At 37.5% G+C, this 20,025-nt stretch overlaps 1 protein-coding gene across 2 annotated transcripts in view; it reads right to left on the bottom strand.

Annotated features, from left to right (window-relative positions):
• necab1 (N-terminal EF-hand calcium binding protein 1) overlaps positions 1 to 17,706 on the bottom strand; it is a 39,713-nt gene extending 22,007 nt beyond the window's left edge. The window contains exons 1-6 of one of the 2 annotated variants that reach the window (XM_038725807.1): positions 17,520 to 17,614; positions 15,336 to 15,360; positions 13,532 to 13,581; positions 12,011 to 12,119; positions 5,117 to 5,142; positions 4,720 to 4,817 (exon numbers count right to left, since the gene is read on the bottom strand). In XM_038725807.1, coding sequence (XP_038581735.1) covers positions 4,720 to 4,817; positions 5,117 to 5,142; positions 12,011 to 12,119; positions 13,532 to 13,568 — 270 coding nt within the window. In that variant the 5' untranslated portion in view covers positions 13,569 to 13,581; positions 15,336 to 15,360; positions 17,520 to 17,614. Of the gene's footprint in view, positions 1 to 4,719; positions 4,818 to 5,116; positions 5,143 to 12,010; positions 12,120 to 13,531; positions 13,582 to 15,335; positions 15,361 to 17,519 lie in introns of both variants that reach the window. The other variant, XM_038725806.1, reaches the window with a different exon arrangement.
• Positions 17,707 to 20,025: the final 2,319 nt, after the last annotated feature.

Here is a 20,025-nt window from a genome sequence, read left to right as displayed (position 1 = left end):
TCAACTATTTCCCATTAGCTCTTTTACTCTCTTTTTTTAAAATGGGTAACACTTTAGCTTTGTTAGTTGGTTGGGTTAGCTAGCTAGCTAGATGTGTAAATCTGCACTTGGTAAACACTGACATTATTACAAGCCTAAGTTTCAATTTACCAACAGCTCCTGGGACAGATTGCATACGTACATTATACCATGTAACCACAGTGCTTGATGTTATTCTGTCAGTGAATCTATACCCACAGGCACGATACACCCTGGACAGGTTACCAGTCTATTGCGGAGCACATAGATATGAACAACCACTCACACTCACATTCATACCCAAGGGCAATTTAGAGTCACCCGTTGCTTTATTTAATTTAATTTTCATGAATAAAAATCTTCAGATAAAAATGTAGTACCTCTACTACTACAATGCTATACAATAAATGTGTGAACAGCAACTTTATCTGCAGGTGAGAAACACCTGTGATCTGTTAAGAAAGGTTTGGAGTCTAAACTGAAGGAGGTAGTGTATGGGGGAAGCCTGTAAATAGCTTTGGCAGGAATATCTGTGCAAAATAAAACTCTGAGTGTCTCAGCAAAGATATGGATACGTGCCTGGCACTGATTTAGATGCAGAATTTTCTTCCAGCTCCCCCACACATGTGCATGGATTAATTGATGCGCACACACTGACACACACACACACACACACACACACACACACACACACACACACACACAACTTAGCTTATGCATATGCAAGTTCACAAAAATACACACTAATCTTCCAATGCAAAAACCACCCACTCAAATACATATACAGTTCAACAGAGACGCCCGAGCTTTGGTCTGTGACGAATGCAGCATCTGTTCCAGTTTTCCTAACAGACAGAGAAATGCAGCGCATCATATTTTCTTCTCTTGCGCTATGACTCAAATCATTTATGGCGTCACATGTGCTTTGTAGAAAAGAATACTATGAATTATGCTTCAAGAGTAAACACTTTAAAAAAAAATGGTCTTGGGGCAGTGTGAAATCCTCTCTGTTCACAGTCCAGCGTTGTAATTTGATTTCAAAGCTATTGCCATGGTCAATACCTCCCCAATTCTGTCTAATTTCTGCAGAATAACTTGTTTTCATTTGAGCTCAAATATCCATTTTGTAATGATTGTCTGTGAGGGAACAATAGTGAAGAGTGTGTGATGATGGAAAAAGCACGATTTCTGAGACTGACTGAAGTGCCGTTTGGAGTGGTTTTTCCTGTGCACTTAAGGAAACCTGATTTAAGGCTTTTAGAAATCAACAGCTAGGTGAATGAGAAAACTTTAAAATTTAAAAACACAATTTAAAAACACATTCAAACTGCCTCTGGTCTTTCTCTCCTGCTGTCTCACTTCCCGCTCTCAACAATTCTCTTGGAGAACATAAAAATGGTTTGAGGTGCAATTTGATTTTCGCACCTCATCACAGCTTGGCACATGTTGAGGTCTATGAGAGATTGCAAAGGAATTGCGAAAGTATCTATGTGTTTCATTTCCTTTGCAGAAATAAAGGCTGAATTTCAGACACATGGAATTCACTGCTGTGCTCCTGCAGGTCGACACTTAAAATACCTTTCCTTGCAGTGAAAAGGTTATTTCAAGGATATAAATCAGTTTTCTACTAATTCATTTATTTACACACTGTGTTCACCTATCTGTTGAAATGATTGATGGTGTGTTATTTGATGCATTTTTCATAAAATCTCCCCTCATTGCTGTTTCTTTTACTTTTTGTTAAGTGTCCAAACATTTACTAAACCAAAACATTTATCTGCTGTTGCCATTTATCTTTGTCACCACATTTTTTAGGAGTTGAAATTCGATGTCATCACGTATAAAAACTGCCACTGCCAAATGAACGGTTTGCCTCCCACACTGTGTTCCTGAAGGAGCCACAATGAGACTTTACAACAGATCTGAGCTTCACAGCGTGTGTCATATGTGCCAGATGAGAAACTACAGAGAAAGAACCTCTACCTGCAGTAACTCATAAGCCACCTCTCTTCCTTATCCTAACATCCTTTCCCCTTTTTTCTTTTGTCGTCTCTGATCATTTACCTTCATCTCTGTCTGTTTGTCTTTCTGTCCCTCGCCACTCTTATCCCTCTTCCTTTCCCCTCTGATAATGTAAAAGGTACTGATCTTAAGTCACAGCACATAAAGCTTTTTTTCCAAAACATGATCAAAAGCAGTATTTGTTTTTGCAACAGAGTCGCAACCCATTTAATTCCTTGTCTGTGTTGGCTACAAGTCAACACAGACATGACAAGCATAACATGTTTTGTTCCGGAGGTAAATTAGTGGCATAAATCAACCCTGCCTTGTCCTTTTGGGCTGTGTAATGGAAATCTAACTGATGGGAGATCTGAGGAAGCCAGCTGGGCAGCAGAGCAGCATGCTGGGAAAAATTTGCAGCATGAAGCTTAGGCCACACTGTGAGTAAATCAAACATCTCTTATTATTATCATTATGTGCACTGCACGACATGTCAGTGTGATGCTCACTGTGTGGCTGTGGGGTGTAATATCAATACAATGTTCGGATATGAACAGATTATGTTCTCTGAACAGACATATACAGCATCCAAATTATAGTTAAAACATTTTATAGCAATTTCTTTTTTTGCACAAAATTTACAAAATGCATAGAAAATATCACACCCCTTGTCACTCAGGTGATTATTGTAAATCTGTAAAGTGTGAATTGGAACCGCTAGTAGCCAAAGCAGCATGACTCTTCATGATAGAGACAAATATCAACATGGTGTTTCAAAGTTAGATATTCAGACATTCAACGAGGTTCTCCCTCAATAACTTTTCTAGCTAGCACATGATGACAATGCAGGCTTCTTGATGGTTTGTCACGAAATTTAATTTGACATTCACAGTCCCCAGATTTCTAATGACTTTGATCCCCTGATCCCCTTTTCTTCTAGAGCTATCACCTAAGGTTTTCACATGTCAATTGGACTATCTCAAAATCTATTGGATCCATTGGCACACGATTTTTTTACAGACAGTACATTTCAATTGGTCCAATACTTTGGTTGATGACCAAAAAAACTGAAAAACTGACAATCTCATCATCCTCAGCTGTAGTTTGTATTTACTGCTAATGAGCAAATGTTATCATGCTAACATGTTGAACTAAGACGTTAGCATTTAGCTCAAAGCGCCACTGTGCTGCCTCAAAAAGCCTCTACCATGGCTGTAGAATCTGGGGTTAGTCTTGTTCTCTAATGTACCAATATTGAAGCCAGGCACCTTGTTTGATTTGACTAAAAGAAAACTGACTGCAGTTCGGGACTTTCTCAGAAGTGCATGTAAAAGAGAACTTATTGTCAATGCCTTCAAACTTGAAAAAAAAAGAGATCATATTTCTCCCGTATTAGCTTCTCTGCTCTGGCTCCCTGTAAAATCTTATCTTAAAGAGCTAGTAGTACCTTATTACCAGTAGAACACTGCTCTCCCAAAATACAGGGTTACTTGTGGTTCTAAAGTCTCTAAAAGTAAAATGCAGTACCTTCAGCAATCAAGCTCCTCTCCTGTGGAATCAGGTCCCAATTTGGGTTGGGGAGGCAGACACCATCTCCACACAGAGAGGCTCAAGACTTCCCACTTTGATAAAGCTTATAGTTAGGGCTGCCTCAGGTCCTGAACCATCCCTTAGTTATTTTTTCTATGCTATAGGCCTAGACTGCTGGGAGACTTCTCATAATGCACTGAGCTCCTCTCTCCTCCTCTTCTTCTGTATGCATTCTTATGCCATTAATGCATGTTACTAACTTGACTTCTTCCCTCTTCGATAGTTTTATGCCTTCTTGTCTCTCTTCTCTCTCCTTCTGTCGCTTTATGCAGGTGTTTCTGCTGTAGAGTCTTGGTGGTTGCAAGCCACCTACAGCCACCATGTTTCTGCTCGACTCCCACTGCTACAATTATTATTATAATATAATATAATATCCATTCATCCATCGTCAACCGCTTATCCTGCGTACAGGGTCGCGGGGGGCTGGAGCCCAGCTGACATCGGGCTAAAGGCACCCTGGACAGGTCACCAATCCATCGCAGGGCCACACATAGACAAACTCAAACCTAAGGACAATTTAGGGTCATCAGTTAATGTTCCCAGTCCGCATGGAAGGTGGACATGCAGAGAACATGCAAACTCCACTCAGAAACGCCGGCGAGCAGGGTTTGAACCCACAACCTTCTTGTTGTGAGGCCACTTGTTGTGAGGCCACAATGCTATCCACCGAACTATATATATATGTATACTGTACTAATATAATATATATATATAATAATATAATATAATATAATATAATATAATATAATATAATATAATATAATATAATATAATATAATATAATATAATAGTATTTATATATATTTATTTATTTATTATGTTTGTTTTTGATATTTACAGTATTGCCTCTAGCTGGGATTGGCTCCCTGCTTTCTCTTGTGAATTGTTGCTATATAACTAGTCATTTTTAAAGAAAAATCATACAATATGGCCCATGTTCTGTGCACAGCTAAACTTATGTATATGCATATACCGTATGTATTAAAAGCAGTAGAAAACTTGAATTAGTGTAGGCCATTTCTTAAACATCTTCCAGTGTATGCCTGAATATTAACAGATAAAGCAGCTTTGTGATACACCCCTTGTTTGTCAACATTTCTATCATCTTACCTTCTTTGTTTTATCCATTGCCTTCAGTATGGCCATGTTCAGGTCTTCTAAGGCAGCGAGAACATTCTCATATTCACTGAGGTGCTTGGAGAAATACTCTTCACAGCAGAAAGGCAAAAAAAGAGAAACATTTTGTGATTTAAACAACTAGGACATGGCTGTAGGTATTTTGTTGAAGCAACATTGGTGTGACACCTCAGTCACATAGCCTGTAGGGGTTTGATCACAGAGCACGTGACCACATCTAACATGGTCTTTCCTTGTGCTGGAAAAACGTCACATAGCATTTGAGTCTATGGTACTCCTGACTGTGGGGTAAAGCAAGATAATACTACTACTAACTAACAGTAAACAGTACAGCTTATTACTGATATTAGTTTATTTAGGATCAACTTACCACAGAGTTCATCAGTGTCCACATTGCTGTAAAACAAAAAATAAGGGAGACATTTAAATAAAAAGCATTCAAAACTAAAGTTTCCAAGGTTAAAGGAAACTCTGCATCTCTGCAAAACCTATTCCAGAGACAGAACTATGATTTGGTGAATCTGTGTGCGATGACAAATGGAAGTGAGTTAAATATGTCATGAATAATTGAATAATTATTCATGAACCAGAGGTGTGCGTTAGGGACCAAGGGCAGTGAATCTCTCACAGGCAACCCTTGAGGAATTTTAGCTGTTCGTGATAAATGTCCATGCATGAGTGGGTTTTGGGGAGGTCTCAGTGTGTATCTGTGTGTCTGAAAGAGAGAGACAGAAACAGAGAAATAAAGAAAAGAAGAGCAAAAGAAATTGGTGAAAAGAATATTTTATAGTGGACAATTAGCCATTGTATCCTCTGTCCAACAAGAGACCCAAGAGACATCTTATGCCTTGTTACAGTGAAAGAGGCTGGGGAATTACACTGGTTTCTACTCTATCCAACACAAGCTTTAGCTGTTCACAAGGTAAAGTGCCTTAGAAATCAATTGGTTCCAACAGGAGAAAACACTTAGAGCCACAGAGGACAGGCAGGAACAGAGGAGGTACACCAAAGGTTAGACACTGAGTAACACTCACTTGAATTGGCTTGAAACTTGGTTTATTTTACATTTTAAGGTGCATTATCTATTTATGGACTACACACAAGGGTAGCACTGTGAAGACTATGAGAAACATGTTGAATTTTAGTAGAACCCGGTTCAACAGAAATATAATTAATTCCATTAATTTTGCACATGCTGGTGTCCTTGCGTGTAACTGCCACTACAAAATCTCCATCCATAAGTTAAACTGTCTTTATTTAAAGACAACACGCAACATCATGTAGTCTGTAAATGCATGTGAATATCATGCAGCATTTTAATATCTGAAGTATCGAATAACCTTTCAGTGTTTGACATCAACCTGAGCAGGTTAGCCAGCCTGTCAGGAAGACCTTACAGCTCAGTGACTCAGTCTTTAATCAATACAAGATTCAATTAGAGACCTCCAAATTACTTCCCAACAACATTGCCATCTGTTTCCCTTTGTGTTAATTTCACACAGGGAGGCACATGTTCATTTGGTTTAACATGGCTCCATTAAAGTACTCTGTGATTTAGCACAGTGATGATAGCGATGACGACATGTGAATGTTTGTTTAAATTGTATGCAAAAGGTGTGAATAATATACATTTGTTTGTGCATCTAATTTTGTTTTTCACATATACAATTACACATCTTTATGATACTGTCATAATGAGAACAAAAAATTACATAATGGAGAAAAATGATGTTGTTTGTCATTTTCGGCATGACTGTTTGAATGTCTCATCTTTCTCCCTTTGACTGCTGAGCCATTCAATCAGTGACGCTGCTACCATGATTCCTGATCAAATCAGCAATGATTAACATATTAATGAAAACATTAAAGAATCTAAAGTTGACCCCTGAGGCACACCAAAGTAATGTCTAACACCAGCATGTTTTCATCCCAGGGTACCCTTCAGCATCTGTATGAAGTTAAGATGTGGTCAACGTTGATAAATGGTTGCAGTTTGGTTAGGGTAAGGCACCACATCAAATTGGTTTAGGTTAAGGAAAAGATTGTGTTTTGGGTTGAAGTACATCACGTCACAATAACATGTAATGTTATGTAAGTTAAACTTTAAATAAGTCAACCTTGACTTTTGTTTCTGTATACTACACAACCTTACGCAGATGAGGGTTATAGAGTGTATATTTATGCAGTTTATGATAAATTCACATTATTGAAAAGGAGCTAGAGGGCCTTTTCATTAAGAATTTATAGTTTTGTATGTGAAATATGTTAAGTTTAGGTATAAGGCCAGAAAGGTATACTTATAGTTTGCATTCTGTAGTTATGTATATTCAGTAATAGTTTGGATCCACCTCTCTCTATCCTTACAAATTAACGTTAAATTAAAATGTAATCAATTAAATGTATAGCAGCTTTCAAACACAAAATGTAGCACAGGGTTTAGCACAAAACAACAAACAAAAGCAGACAGTTCAAACAGTTAATTTTAAATATTTCGAGATCCCCCTTGACGTGTGTTTATAATGATGCAGCTCAACACATTCACTCCATTCACTCGTTTACCTACAATAACACTTGTATTTAAGATTCTGGATATGATGCATCACCATTTTGCAACATCACGGATAGGTGTAAGGATTGTCTAGAGTAAGAATATTTCACTAGTATTAACACAGAAGTGATACTGACATTTCAGTAAGAAAGAAAACTACTTTGTTTCTGCTCAGGTGAGAATGGGAACAAATTACATTCATTCATTTAGCTGACGCTTTTATCCAAAGCAACTTACACTTGCTATACATGTCAGAGGTCGCACGCCTCTGGAGCAACTAGGGGTTAAGTGTCTTGCTCAGGGACACAATGGTGGATGGGTCACAGTGGGGGATTGAACCCAGGTCTCTCACACCAAAGGCATGTGTCTTATCCATTGCGCCGTGTATGTAAATTTTCATTTAGTACAGTAACAGCTGGCCAACAGACAGTATGTTTGTAGAAATCCTCTTCTCTGCTGTATTTGAATGAGTTCATTAAGTAGTTTCAAATGATTCTATTTCTATTTTATTTATTTTTGCAGGCATGTATTTTATTAATGTTTCAATTTGTTAGCCAACAGTAATATAAACATTTTTTTTCAAGATGTATAGATTTTACTTGGCTTTTATACAATTTATTCATATATATATATAATTTTATATAAAATGTTTTGTCTTTATTGAATGCAAACAGTTTTCAGTTCACTTTCAATTCCACCAGTAAAGTTTAATAAATTAAATCACAATCTGCAGACTATAATAATAGGTGCATTTAAGATGGCTGCAACCTGCTGTGAGCTGGGATCAATGACTGATTTTCACCTGGTCTTGTGGCATTTTTCTTTGCAAATGTTAAGTCCAGCATGCATTGCATTAAGTCAGCGCTGCACAGCACCTCATGAAGTGAAACGCATCTATTCACTTCTGCCAAAGCCCCCTGCTGCCCACCTCCTGCAACCACGGAACCTCGTTCCAGTCAAGGATCCAGGCACCACGATGTCAGGATCTTAGACCTTTAACCTTTAATTTAACTTCTTTCCTCTCAACCTGTTCCAGCCAACAGGCAGTCACCAACTTCAGCCCCAACAGCTAATCCTCCCATTACTAATCTCTAATACTTCCTCGCTTCAAGCTGGTTCAAATGTCAACTTTTATATTTATCTTAAACAACTTCTCTCCTTACTAGACCACCTCAACTTCGACCTACACGTTATTCCCCAATCGCAAACCATTATCTCACACTTGCTATCAATGACATTTTCCTTCCTATCTCCCTGGACGGTCCAAGCCATGCCAAATTCCGTCCGGCTCAACTGTCTCGGGAACCAGTACAAGATCACCTTCTTTGATGAACTGACTCGCCCACATATCATCCATCGTTACACCAATGCCGCTCATTCTGCTGGATTAGGGGGTATCTATAATGGAAGATTCCGTGGTGGCTATCATACCATCAAACTTTACCTTAGAGGCATTTACTTCATCTACAAACGGTAATCGGCAGCCCTCGCCTCTCACCATCCACATATAACTTTACTTCTCAGAGGACTTCTTAGTCAAGAGCCAACCAAAACCACTCACTGCCTTCCTCTTACCGCAAACTTGCCTTCAGTCTTCAACCGCACCATCCGCACCATCCATTCTGGATCCCTCATGTTGTGTGAAGCTATGAAGTAACCTTTCTCTGGCCTTTACTACAACCCATGCCGTCACACCTGCATTTCAGACAAATCTCATTTCTCAGACGACACCATGATATTCTACTGAAAGCAAACTAAAACCAATCAATCTGGTCAGCTTACATACAGGTTTACAAACAGCTTACAAACATAACCCTGACATAAACAGTTTACAGCTGTTGGTGGTGGCTCTCTGTCCTTGGTGCTTATTATTATTGACTGAATGAGAATCCAAAACAAATGCAAGTCTATGAAAAACATCAGTCCTGCTTATGGATGAATCAGCATAGTTAATGTAGAATAAAAATGCTGACTGTAATAAGTAATTTTATTTAATTTTAATAATAACTGGCCAGGGACAACAGATGAAAATTACCCTGTTGAGCTAACTCTGGCTTTTTTACAGTTACTTTGCTGTTATATAATGAGCACTGTACCTGTCAAACTAACAAATAAATTAAATCAAAAAAATTCAGGACTTAAAGTCGCAAAGACGCAAATATTTTGTTTTTTGGAAAGAGAAAATTTCAGGCAATGCAATTAGGTGACATTAGAGCATCTATTTCTCTTTTTGAAGGAAATGCAAAATGTTGACTAATGATCAAAATACAGATCAATAATCGTGCCACGATCTGAGGAGGTTGCATGTCAGCAGCAGGTAGCAAGTTATTTAGGGAGAGAACAGTCATTATAAATCTCCTTCAGCTGCTGTGGCTCAAAGCGTTTCATCCTTTTAATTTAAGGTAAAATTGCTCAATGGAGTCTGGTGGCTTTGACCACAGCGATATAGTGACTGTTTCTGGTTAAACAAAAAGGATCTAACATTTAAAAAAAAAGTCTGTTTCTGTAGGGATCCTTTCCACAGTGTTGTCATACACAAGACAGACAACAGACAACAATCTGAGCCTGTTAGTGGCAAAAACAAACACTTTATTAGATGTACTCTGACTGGGCGCAATTTCCCACAACGTTTACCTGGTAGCCCTGTTTCACTGCTCCTACGACTGCAGCGGGCTAGCTCAATATGGGACCAGTTTCAAAAAATGTTGTCTTTATTAGTCTCATAGACACAAAAACTTAAAAATAAGGTCACACTTAAAAAAAATATTTTCACTTAAAGGCTAAAGTATCTAATTTCTTGACTTTTTTCCCTAAACTGGCATGACTACGCTGAGTCTATGAAACACGCCTATGATACTTCTTTTGGTGAAAATTGTTGGGTTTCAAAGAAACAGGCCTGTTTATCACTTGTCAGACCATTTCTTGAGACGATATCTATAAATTTATTAAACTAATTCAACCCCCAAATCACAATTTTGAGACACCGAATATCATGCAGATATTATGCAGAGAGGGTTGTTCAAACAGGCATTCAGTTACTGAAAAACATCAGAGAAACAATGAGCAGCTCCAATGTCAGGCTTTAATAGCACCTTAGTAGCATCTATTACAGCAATTATCAAAGAGAGTCTTACAGCCTGCCTACAGAACAAAGATGAGCAACCAATGCTGTTCAATAGGCACACTTACTTAACTTAAAACTGAAGGAGTGCAGCTGGTCCCAGTTGAGCACTAAATTCAAAAAGACCTTGCATCCAATGCAAAGCACTGAGGTGTGCATTGAGCCTTTAGATCAGGAGAATATAATTGTGAGTGGAGACATGGTAATTAAAATGGTTATTAATTAAATGTTTGGTTGCTAAGTCATAATGAAAAAAAAAACAATGTAATGTGGGAATGGACAATAGGCCATATAACAATGCTGTTGTTTACTGAAAGTACAATTTGCAATTCCAACAATATTAATTAATTAATTTATTTTCTGTTGTAGCCATAAATATATACTGACTGTCCTTACTTAGATTCAGTTAAATGGAAGTAGTGGAAGACAATCTTCCGATTCCCCTTTGAGTCAACTTAATATTACTTAATAGGATTTCCAAGATTTACACATCGGCAGCAACAAAGTATGCATGCATGTGTGTAATTATTATCTTATCTATATGCCTATATCTTGTCATTTCATGCAGTGGTGTGCATTATTTATTTTTGGGGTGGTTGATGGATGGTGGGGGTTTCAGGAAGGTAATACGCATCATCAGGTGGTTTCCATGCGGTTGCCTGTTGCTCTGCGCAGTTGCTGGATTGTTGCAAAGTGGTTTCTATGATAATTAGAATGGTAATTCTGAGTCGTTGCTAGTGTATTGGACCATGTAAGGGTAGCAAGTCTAGTGATGTGTTAAGAAAATGTGTAATATTTTAATATATACTGGGTATATGTGTGAGATTGTCTTTAATCTTTACGAAATAAGAAAGTGACACAGGCTGACTGCCGAACAGAGAGATTGGTTTGACGTGAGTCTCCTGTGTCCTGCAGAGAGAGAACACAAAAGCTGGCTGCCTGGAGTGCGTCTCTCTAACATCTTGGTCTGCTTGTCATCACTTAAATCAGAGTGTGGCCCAATGCCCATAAATATTTTATATGACAAGAGCCCCTTGTTTCATATAATATTCTAGACACTGTACAATACAATCATAAACAAATACAACATGACTGATTATTTATAAAACTTCAGGGCTGGCTGAGTGTGTCCAGCTTGGTTTAAACCCATATCAAGATAATTTCCTTAGTGCACAGAACACTGAACTGGAATCAGCAATTCACTGAATAAAGTATTTTGAACTGAAATGATTATTGTGCCAACATTATGCCAAATCTGCCTTGGTTGGTAACAAACAGTGGCCACAGTGTGACCCTGAAATTTCTATCCATCAACCAGTGGTTCGCTTTTTCTTTAAGAGACACTCAAGCATATGTTTGCATTTGGTAAGATGTTTATGGTATTATTTTAGGCTATATTCATATATCAGTTGTGTTTTAGAACAGTGTATTACACAAAGGTTATGTTTGTATTTGCTATCATTCTTTAAGCACTAGACCACAGTCACACAAATATATTTTTGTGATCAGGTGATAGTACTACATGCTGGGTTTAGTTTAGGAACAACATTGTGCTTGGAAGATGCAGAAAAGTCTGTAAAATGTAATTGACTTACTCTGTGTTATGAGTGTCAATTGTGTGGAAGAGCTCCTTCAATTCCTCAGCTGTCAAGACTCCATCAGAGAAGTAGGCTTTGAATTCATCAAAGGACAGCTTTCCGTCGTCTGCAGGGAGAGCAAAAATGCAACTTGTCAACACAGTGTCAGGACGGCTCAGTCAGGCCCGCAACATCCTGTGAGGTGAGACAGCCATTTCCTAAGACATTCCATATGCAAAAAAGCACCGATACCACAAAATCCATCCATCGTCAACCGCTTATCCTGCGTACCACAAAATAATGTTTATAAAATACTTACAAGTTAAAATCTTACAGGTCTTGCATTGAAAATGTTATGTAAGTACATAAAATGGTACTTAGTATTAAAGTAAATGTACTTAAAGTATTAAAGTATTAAAAGTAAAAGTACTCAAAGAAGAAAAATGGCCCCTGTGAATGTCATGCTATTATATAATATATGAATAGATTATTGTTGCTCATGTATTAATGTAAAAGCAAGATTTTACTATTGTAGTTGGGTGAGGGGAACATTTTCTCCATTAAAGAGACACCTTCACAATGCTTGTTTTGTCCAACCACCAGTCCAAACCTCAAAATTATTAAAATAAATTAAAAGTATTAAAAGGAAAAGCAGTACGTTCTCAGATTTGAAAAGCTGGAACCATGAAATGTGTTTGCATTAAATAAAATAAAGGATTGTGAAAATAGTTGCTTATTAATCTTCTGTCAATTGACAGATGTTTTCAATAATATATTGTTTCAACTGTACTTGTATACATTGTTGGGTGGTTTACTTTATAATTAAGCATCATATTTTATAAAATCTTTCTATGTTTTGTGTGCAAAAATCTCAATTTGTATAGTAGCTAGTAACTAAAGCTGTCAGATAAATGTAGTAGAGTAAAAAGTACAATATATGCCTCTGAATTGTAGTACAAGTAGAAAGTGGCGTCACTGGTCTGCGTGTTAGACATCGAAATTTAATTAAATGTATTATGTAAGTGAAAAGATTTGTGAAAACGTGTTGCCCTCATTAAGTGGTTATAATAACTTTTAATGAAGATTTTCAGTCCACCTCCTGAGCTGATGAAACTGAGGGTGGCTTGAGGGCTGATGGCATCAAGTGTATATATCAGATTCCCTTAAAAGTAGAAAAAGCAATAATAAAACTTAACCAGATAACTTCAGAGTGAAACATTCTTCCTTGTTTTCATTATTATAGTAAACAACACTGTGAGTGTACAGGGTCATCACCATTTGCTCAGTTAGACCAACATAATGGTAATCTCAAACAATAAGTCATTGCTATGCTTTGAGGCTGTGCAATTACATTTAGAATAAAAAAGGCCCAAGCTGTGTGAAATATTCATGAGATGAAAATAAACAGAATTTTCAAAACGAAGAGCCCCAAACTGAATATCACTCAGCAAAATGAAGATAATCAACCACAGACAACATATTTTTCCACACAGCTTTGGCTCCAGTGGTTTCTTTTATCTTTAAACTTTCTTTGCTGACCTGCTGTTCTGGAGGTGATGTTCAGTATGACTGACATGTCACTGTAGATGCTGTGAGCAGGAACCCCATTCGGAGGATGGACAAAGACAAAAACACATGCACATAAATCAAGCACACAGTGACTCACTGTCGATGCGCTCAGAAATAATTGTGGAAAAACATTGACATATAAGTGCACAACACCAAAAACAAGCATGCGGGATGACTTGGACTTGCTGCATGACAAGATCCTCAATCCATTCACAGTGTTGGATGGACATTTAATGAATAATGTCATGGCATTCAGATAATGAAAACCGATTTGCTATTTTGGCATGTAAAAGAAAATCATTTTTGATGTCACAGTCAAAATGTCAGCGGAAGCCTGATTTCAGTGTGTTCCTTAATAAAAAAAAACACTCAATATGATGTGATTTGACTGTGTGATACCAGCAATGAACATGGCCTGTGGGAATGTTTTTCACAATGTGTGAACGTGTGTGTCAGCCGGTTGTTATTTTATGACACGTGTTAGCTTGACACAAAAAGATGCTGTCAGTGGACAGTCATACAAGCAAATGGTGGTCTCATATCCAATGTGTAGGACATGCATTTTGACAGAGGTTCCAAAATCAAAGCAGCACATTGGTCAGAGAACATTATACTTTATTAAAATTATTTAATTTATGAAAAGCTTCATTAGAGCATACTAAACTTGCTTGGGCAGAGTGTCTGGCAAAATTAAGTGATCCACAGAGGGAAATCTTATGTGAAGCACACTACTGTTAAGAGCTTCAGATAAGATTTCTTACTGGTATTATAGTGTGTCTATTTGCATTCCAGGGCCATTAATGAAAAAACAATACAAATTTAAATAAGGTATACATAAAGATAATCCCTCTAAGAAGAATAGTTTGGCATTTTAGTAAGATGAGAAGATCTTATCATCTAACTTCAGGCAACAAAGCGAGTGAGTGAGTGTATTTCCCAAAATGTCACACTTTTCCTTTAAGTGATCCACAGAGGCATCTTGTGTCCTTTTTCAGCAAAGAAAAAAACATGTCTCTACACTTTTATTTGCATTTGAGGACTACTAATCTATATTAGTTTATATATATTGTATATTATGTATGTGTTACATGTGTTAGTACAGAAACTTATATGAGTGATCTTTGTGATTTATTAACATATTTTAAAATGTTATTACAGTAATTCAAATGACTTTGATTTAATTTACACAAATGCAAGAAAAGTCTATTAAACTGACTTGACTGAATAAATCAGACTAAATCAGAGAAAAATTAAAATGCAAGGCCTGTGTGCCATGAAAGCTAGAGATCTTCCTTTTGGATTTTCTGCCTTTGTTAGAGAGTATTTAGGTTGAAGGGAGCAGGGCATATAACCTAGATTCAGACTGTTGCTGTCCCTAGTTAACAACTCAAATAAACTATATATTTTAGTATAGTTACTCTGCATATTTTGATAATAATGCACAACATAGGGAAAGTGAAACAATAGCAGAATTTGCCTGAACCTCCCGCTGTACACCTCTTTAAGCATGGGCTGACAGGATAAAAATTGTCTAACTGGTGCTAGTTTTTGACGTTTCTCTTCGTTAATGATCTGAAAGTGAACCTCAGTGGGCACGGTCAGTTTCCTGTTTCCATGGAAACTGAAAGAGTATCAGCAGAGAGTCATGATCAGAATTTTATTGAGAAAGTACATCTGTTTTCAAACACGACAGAGAAAGGTGAAAGTATTGCCAAAGACAGAGGAGTGTGTGTGTGTGTGTGTGTGTGTGTGTTTTTATGGGTGCAATATTTACCGTTTTTATCAGCTCTCCGTAAAATCTGTGACAAGAAAAGGGAAAAAAGAGGTACGTCAAAAAAGGTTACACATCATCAAAGTTAAAGTAAGTGTATGTGTTTGGGAATCATCGATCACACTCTCAAAAGCAGAGTGTCATTAAATTATTGATAGTGCTGTCCCAGAGTCCAGAGGAGATGAAAGGCAGAGAGGCAATGAACACATCAGCTTTATAAGGGTCGAACCACCTCGAAATAGCATAGCCCACTTCTTGTCTTGTTGGGTTTGAACTTGTGAAGAAGAATTTGAACAGGCTTTGAGTGTATTTACACATAATCACTATAGGCTAAATCCGACAGCATAACGCTTTGTGTGCAAGAACTATATTTTAAAATGCCATCCTTCCATCTTTAGCTTTCTTTCTTGGGGGACTTCAGCTTAAAATACTAATAAAAAATATCCTCCCACCTTCTTTTAGCTCTTAGCAGTTGTGTGTTCAGACTCATTTTCTGGCTAATCAGTCTTTGTTGCATCTTTTTCAATTCCAAACCCATACACACTGTCTCAGTTCTTACTCATCTCTTGTCCGTTTAATCAATCAATTCAATTCAATACAACTTCATTCATCACAGCAAGGCAACTGTATGAAGCAGCAGACTCCCCACTCATGTCAACAAAACTACCAATCACTTCTCCATGCCTTCATCCATTATTTCCAAATTTCCTTTATCTAGAGTTGCAAAGATTATCTGATTAAATGATTGACAGAAGATTAATCAGCAATTATTTTGATAATTGATTAATAAACTCAGTTTTTAAGCAAGTATGCAAAAAAAGATGGTTTCTGCTTCTCCTATGTGAGAATTTGCTGCAAACAAGACAGTTGCTGAAATCATTCTGGGCTTTAAGAAAATGTAATACGAAGGCTTCATGGTTTTATAAACCAAACAATTAGTCGATTAATAGAAAAAAATAGAGTCTCATCATCTCATCTCATTTCATCCTAATAACTTTTTTAATTTTTTTGTTTTTTTACTTCTACTGAGACTAATTAATTTAACCAAGAATCGAAGTCTTATGGTCCTTATGGATATTCCCCCACTGTTATCTGGTGATAAAGTAGTGGAAATATGGCACCACAACAGCATCAAAATAAGAAAGAAAAACACACACTGAAACAACTGTTTGGAGGCAGCATGTGTGTTTTAATGATAAACATCTGGCTGAAGCGAAAGCTATAGGAGACGTCAAGAAACAACAGACAAGCAGTGGTTTCATTCCCCGATGCTGTGCCTATAGAGCGGCTTTTCAACATCACAGAGATGTCTGATGCAGTAGATGCGGCTTTCCACCTTTAATAACTCTTAGTTCCCTTGTGTGCATCGTTACCTTTTTTTCGCAAAAGCTGAAGACAGCCAACAGGTTTATGGTTAAGATGCCACAAGCGAATGAAGAGTGGAGGAATGAGGCAAATATAATTAGGTTCTGGGTACCAAGGCAGAATAAAACAGGGGAGGGAAAGTGCTTGAGAGAGATGCACTTAGCTGTACTGATCTGCATGTAAGATGTGATTTTGACATTTAAATCCTCAACATCTGAGGGGGACCTAATCTTAGGAATCCTTACCGTATTCTCATACCATTTCAATAAAAAAAAAAGATCTTTTAAGATTCAAAAAGTTCTAAATATCAATATTATTTTTGTCAATTTGAGCTAGATTTGGCTTAGTAAGGTCAATATGAATAAGTCCCTGACATTTATCAAATCAAGTAGCCTCATAACATTTCATTAACATGGCATTTTTGGATTTGTACTGGATGAATGGCCAGGCTTTGAAATCCTGACACCATGAAGCAAAATTAAAGGTCAGCCTTGTCAAATGCATTAATTCAGTAAATCAAGCAACTCTCTGTACCCTGCATTAGGGAGATCTGCATTTACTCAGGTGATCCCAACAGAAGAATATTAAAATCACTGAAACTACATGAAAAGGAAAATGTATGTTTATCATGATAGTTTTCACCTGCCACAGACAATAGATTGTTAAATAGGACAATCTGAAATAAAATTTTAACATAGAATACTATGCGTCAGCTTTTGCACTTAATCAAAAAGCTAAATGATACCTCAATGTGAACAATATTGAAGACGAAACATATTCTGCACTAAAACAAAGTAAGGATTTAAAATTAGTTTTACTTACATCAATGAAAATCGACATTCCCTTTTTTAGCTCCATTTGAGTGCTGGGCTCCTCAGACACAGACTGAACCTCCTCTGAACAATCCATCATTCAAAATGTAGCTTCACTTGTAAACTGCAGAGGAATGTGTCTGCTTGAACCTCTTATCTGATCAAAGCCACCGGTCAAAAAGATCGACTCCGTACCACTGTCAAGTCAGCCGGAATAAAACACGCCACTTCCGGATTAAAGATTCCCAATTCAACCATTCATTAGGCTTACTGCTTCGTGGAATAGGGTGCCATAATAATGAAAGCACGTAGCCTTCATATATTTTCTGTCCTCGTTTCGCTCCTCATGTGTTTCGCTCAATTGTTCTGCGGATGCATTTGGGGCATGTACGCCACGTGCTTTTATTTTGAAAGCAAATAAACCCCACTTCTTGTCGTGTCCTGGCTTCACCCTGTCAGTCTTGACACCGCAGTACTCTCCTCAGCTGTTGCTATGATGAGTCCAAACCTGCAACGCATCTCCCTTGGAGCAAGCAAAGTGTCAGCTCAGATTGTGTTTTGCACTTTAATATCGCGAGGTACAGGCATACATACATTTCCACTCACAGATACTCAGAAAAAGAAAACACCACTGTGACCAATTATAGAACATACAACCAAATCAGCAGCAGAAATATCTATGTATTGCACAAATGCTATAGCCTAACGTTTGCAGGTGCAAAGGCCAGATTAAAGATAATTTCGGTCTGAATGTCTTCTTTGTGGCCTTTTGGCATTTCCCCCATAGGTAGTGACTAAAAGTGTCAATGGCATGGCCTGGCTAGTTCATCATAGTTGTTGGATTTTAGGTGGCATGGCACTTCTATTCATCATTAAATATGTTTGCATGGATTTATTTCATCATGATGGCAGCATTGTGAATTGGATGTTGCACACCTTCATCAAAGTGGAAGAATAACATGTATGTAATATGTTACTCTAATGTTTGTAAATAAAGCAATGGAGAATGCTTTAGTGAGAAACCCTGTAGATACACATAGCTTGCCCTCAAATATGTGGCACACACACACCAAAAAAAACAAACAAAAAACCTGGATTGTTGTCAAGTATCAAGTGTGCAGAGTTAATCCAACTCATAAATTCTACATAGCAAAAACCCCTGCAATGTGCTTGGATCAGCTGTAAAACAGTGTAACAGTTCCATCTAGTGGAGTGTCACAACAACACAGCAGTAAACACCATCATACAAACAAACTAACCATGAGCCTTTAGTTTAATCTGTGTCTGTATGTATTTGTGTCTATACTATGTGTGAATTCAATTTGACCGCCTTTGAGAAAATAGAGGCGACACAAAGTTTTTGGGGACTACCACCTAAAGGCTTTTGTTGCCCACAGCTGGGAGAGCCAGGCGGTGAGCGGGGCTAGATGCATGAATGCACGTATTGTCTGCTTCACTCCCCTCATTATGAATTTATGGTAAGCATGCCAAGCAGGGACATTTCCCTCAGGCTACTATATTATACTGTATGCTCCAGAATGTAGGAGACTGTCAATACTATGATGCATGCTGCATTATGTAGGCTGCATGTTTTAATTAAAAATGTATGAATTCAAGTGATATGACCTCCATAAATGATTGATTTCCATTCAACTTTTTTCCAGTATTAGAACATAACTAACGTACTCAAGAATTGTTCTTAAGTAGCCTAAAAATTACCTACAAAACTATAATGCTGCTTATATGTTCATTTGTCAGTAATAATAATCCAATAATATTAATTGTATAATAATATAGCTCTCTGGAAGAGGCTATTCTGCATAATGTGTACTTTTAGTAGCCTACTTTAAGTACATTTCGTTGATAATACATTATCTCACGTAAGTAAACATTTTAACGAAAGACTTTTACTGGAGCATTTGGATATTATGATAATTGTTGAGAATATTTCTTATATTTCTGTCTTAATTGATGTAACAGGGAAAGGTAAGACAGGTCTAGCTTAGAGTAATGTAGCTGACCCCATAAGTGTTTGACATTATAGCTTTAGGTATTTCTCACACATACTTGTCCTCGTCAAGAAGACAACAATAGACTGATTAGCTAGAGACAGTAGCTCAGACGTCAGGCTAGCAGATATCAGTGTTCTCGGGGAATCTTACAAGGTTGAGCCATACAAGAATGTTTACAAGAACTAACTGGCTCCACAGATTAGAGTACAACTCTTGGATTGTGAGAGATTCCGATATGACGAAGCACTGGAATCTAAACATCATATAGATAGTTGTTCTAGGTGAAGGTGACCTAATAAAGAAACCTACAGGCACTAGGGGAAGAGAGAAACATAAAAGGGACCACAATATGTAATCCTTCAGATTTGGTGTTGGCATTGCTTGTGTTTACACGTTGGATGCTGACACTGTTTCTCCTTGGCCAAGTCTCATTAAACTTTGCTGTGTAAAACTTCGTCAGTCTCCGAAAACCTTCTTCTCCACACCTGACAGCTGGCTCACAAT

The sequence above is a fragment of the Micropterus salmoides genome, unplaced genomic scaffold (genome assembly GCF_014851395.1).
Source record: "Micropterus salmoides isolate LMB-PRFRI ecotype aquatic unplaced genomic scaffold, ASM1485139v1 Ms_hic_scaffold_17, whole genome shotgun sequence".
Lineage (NCBI taxonomy): Eukaryota > Metazoa > Chordata > Actinopteri > Centrarchiformes > Centrarchidae > Micropterus > Micropterus salmoides.
This window is presented reverse-complemented; position numbering and strand designations above follow the sequence as displayed.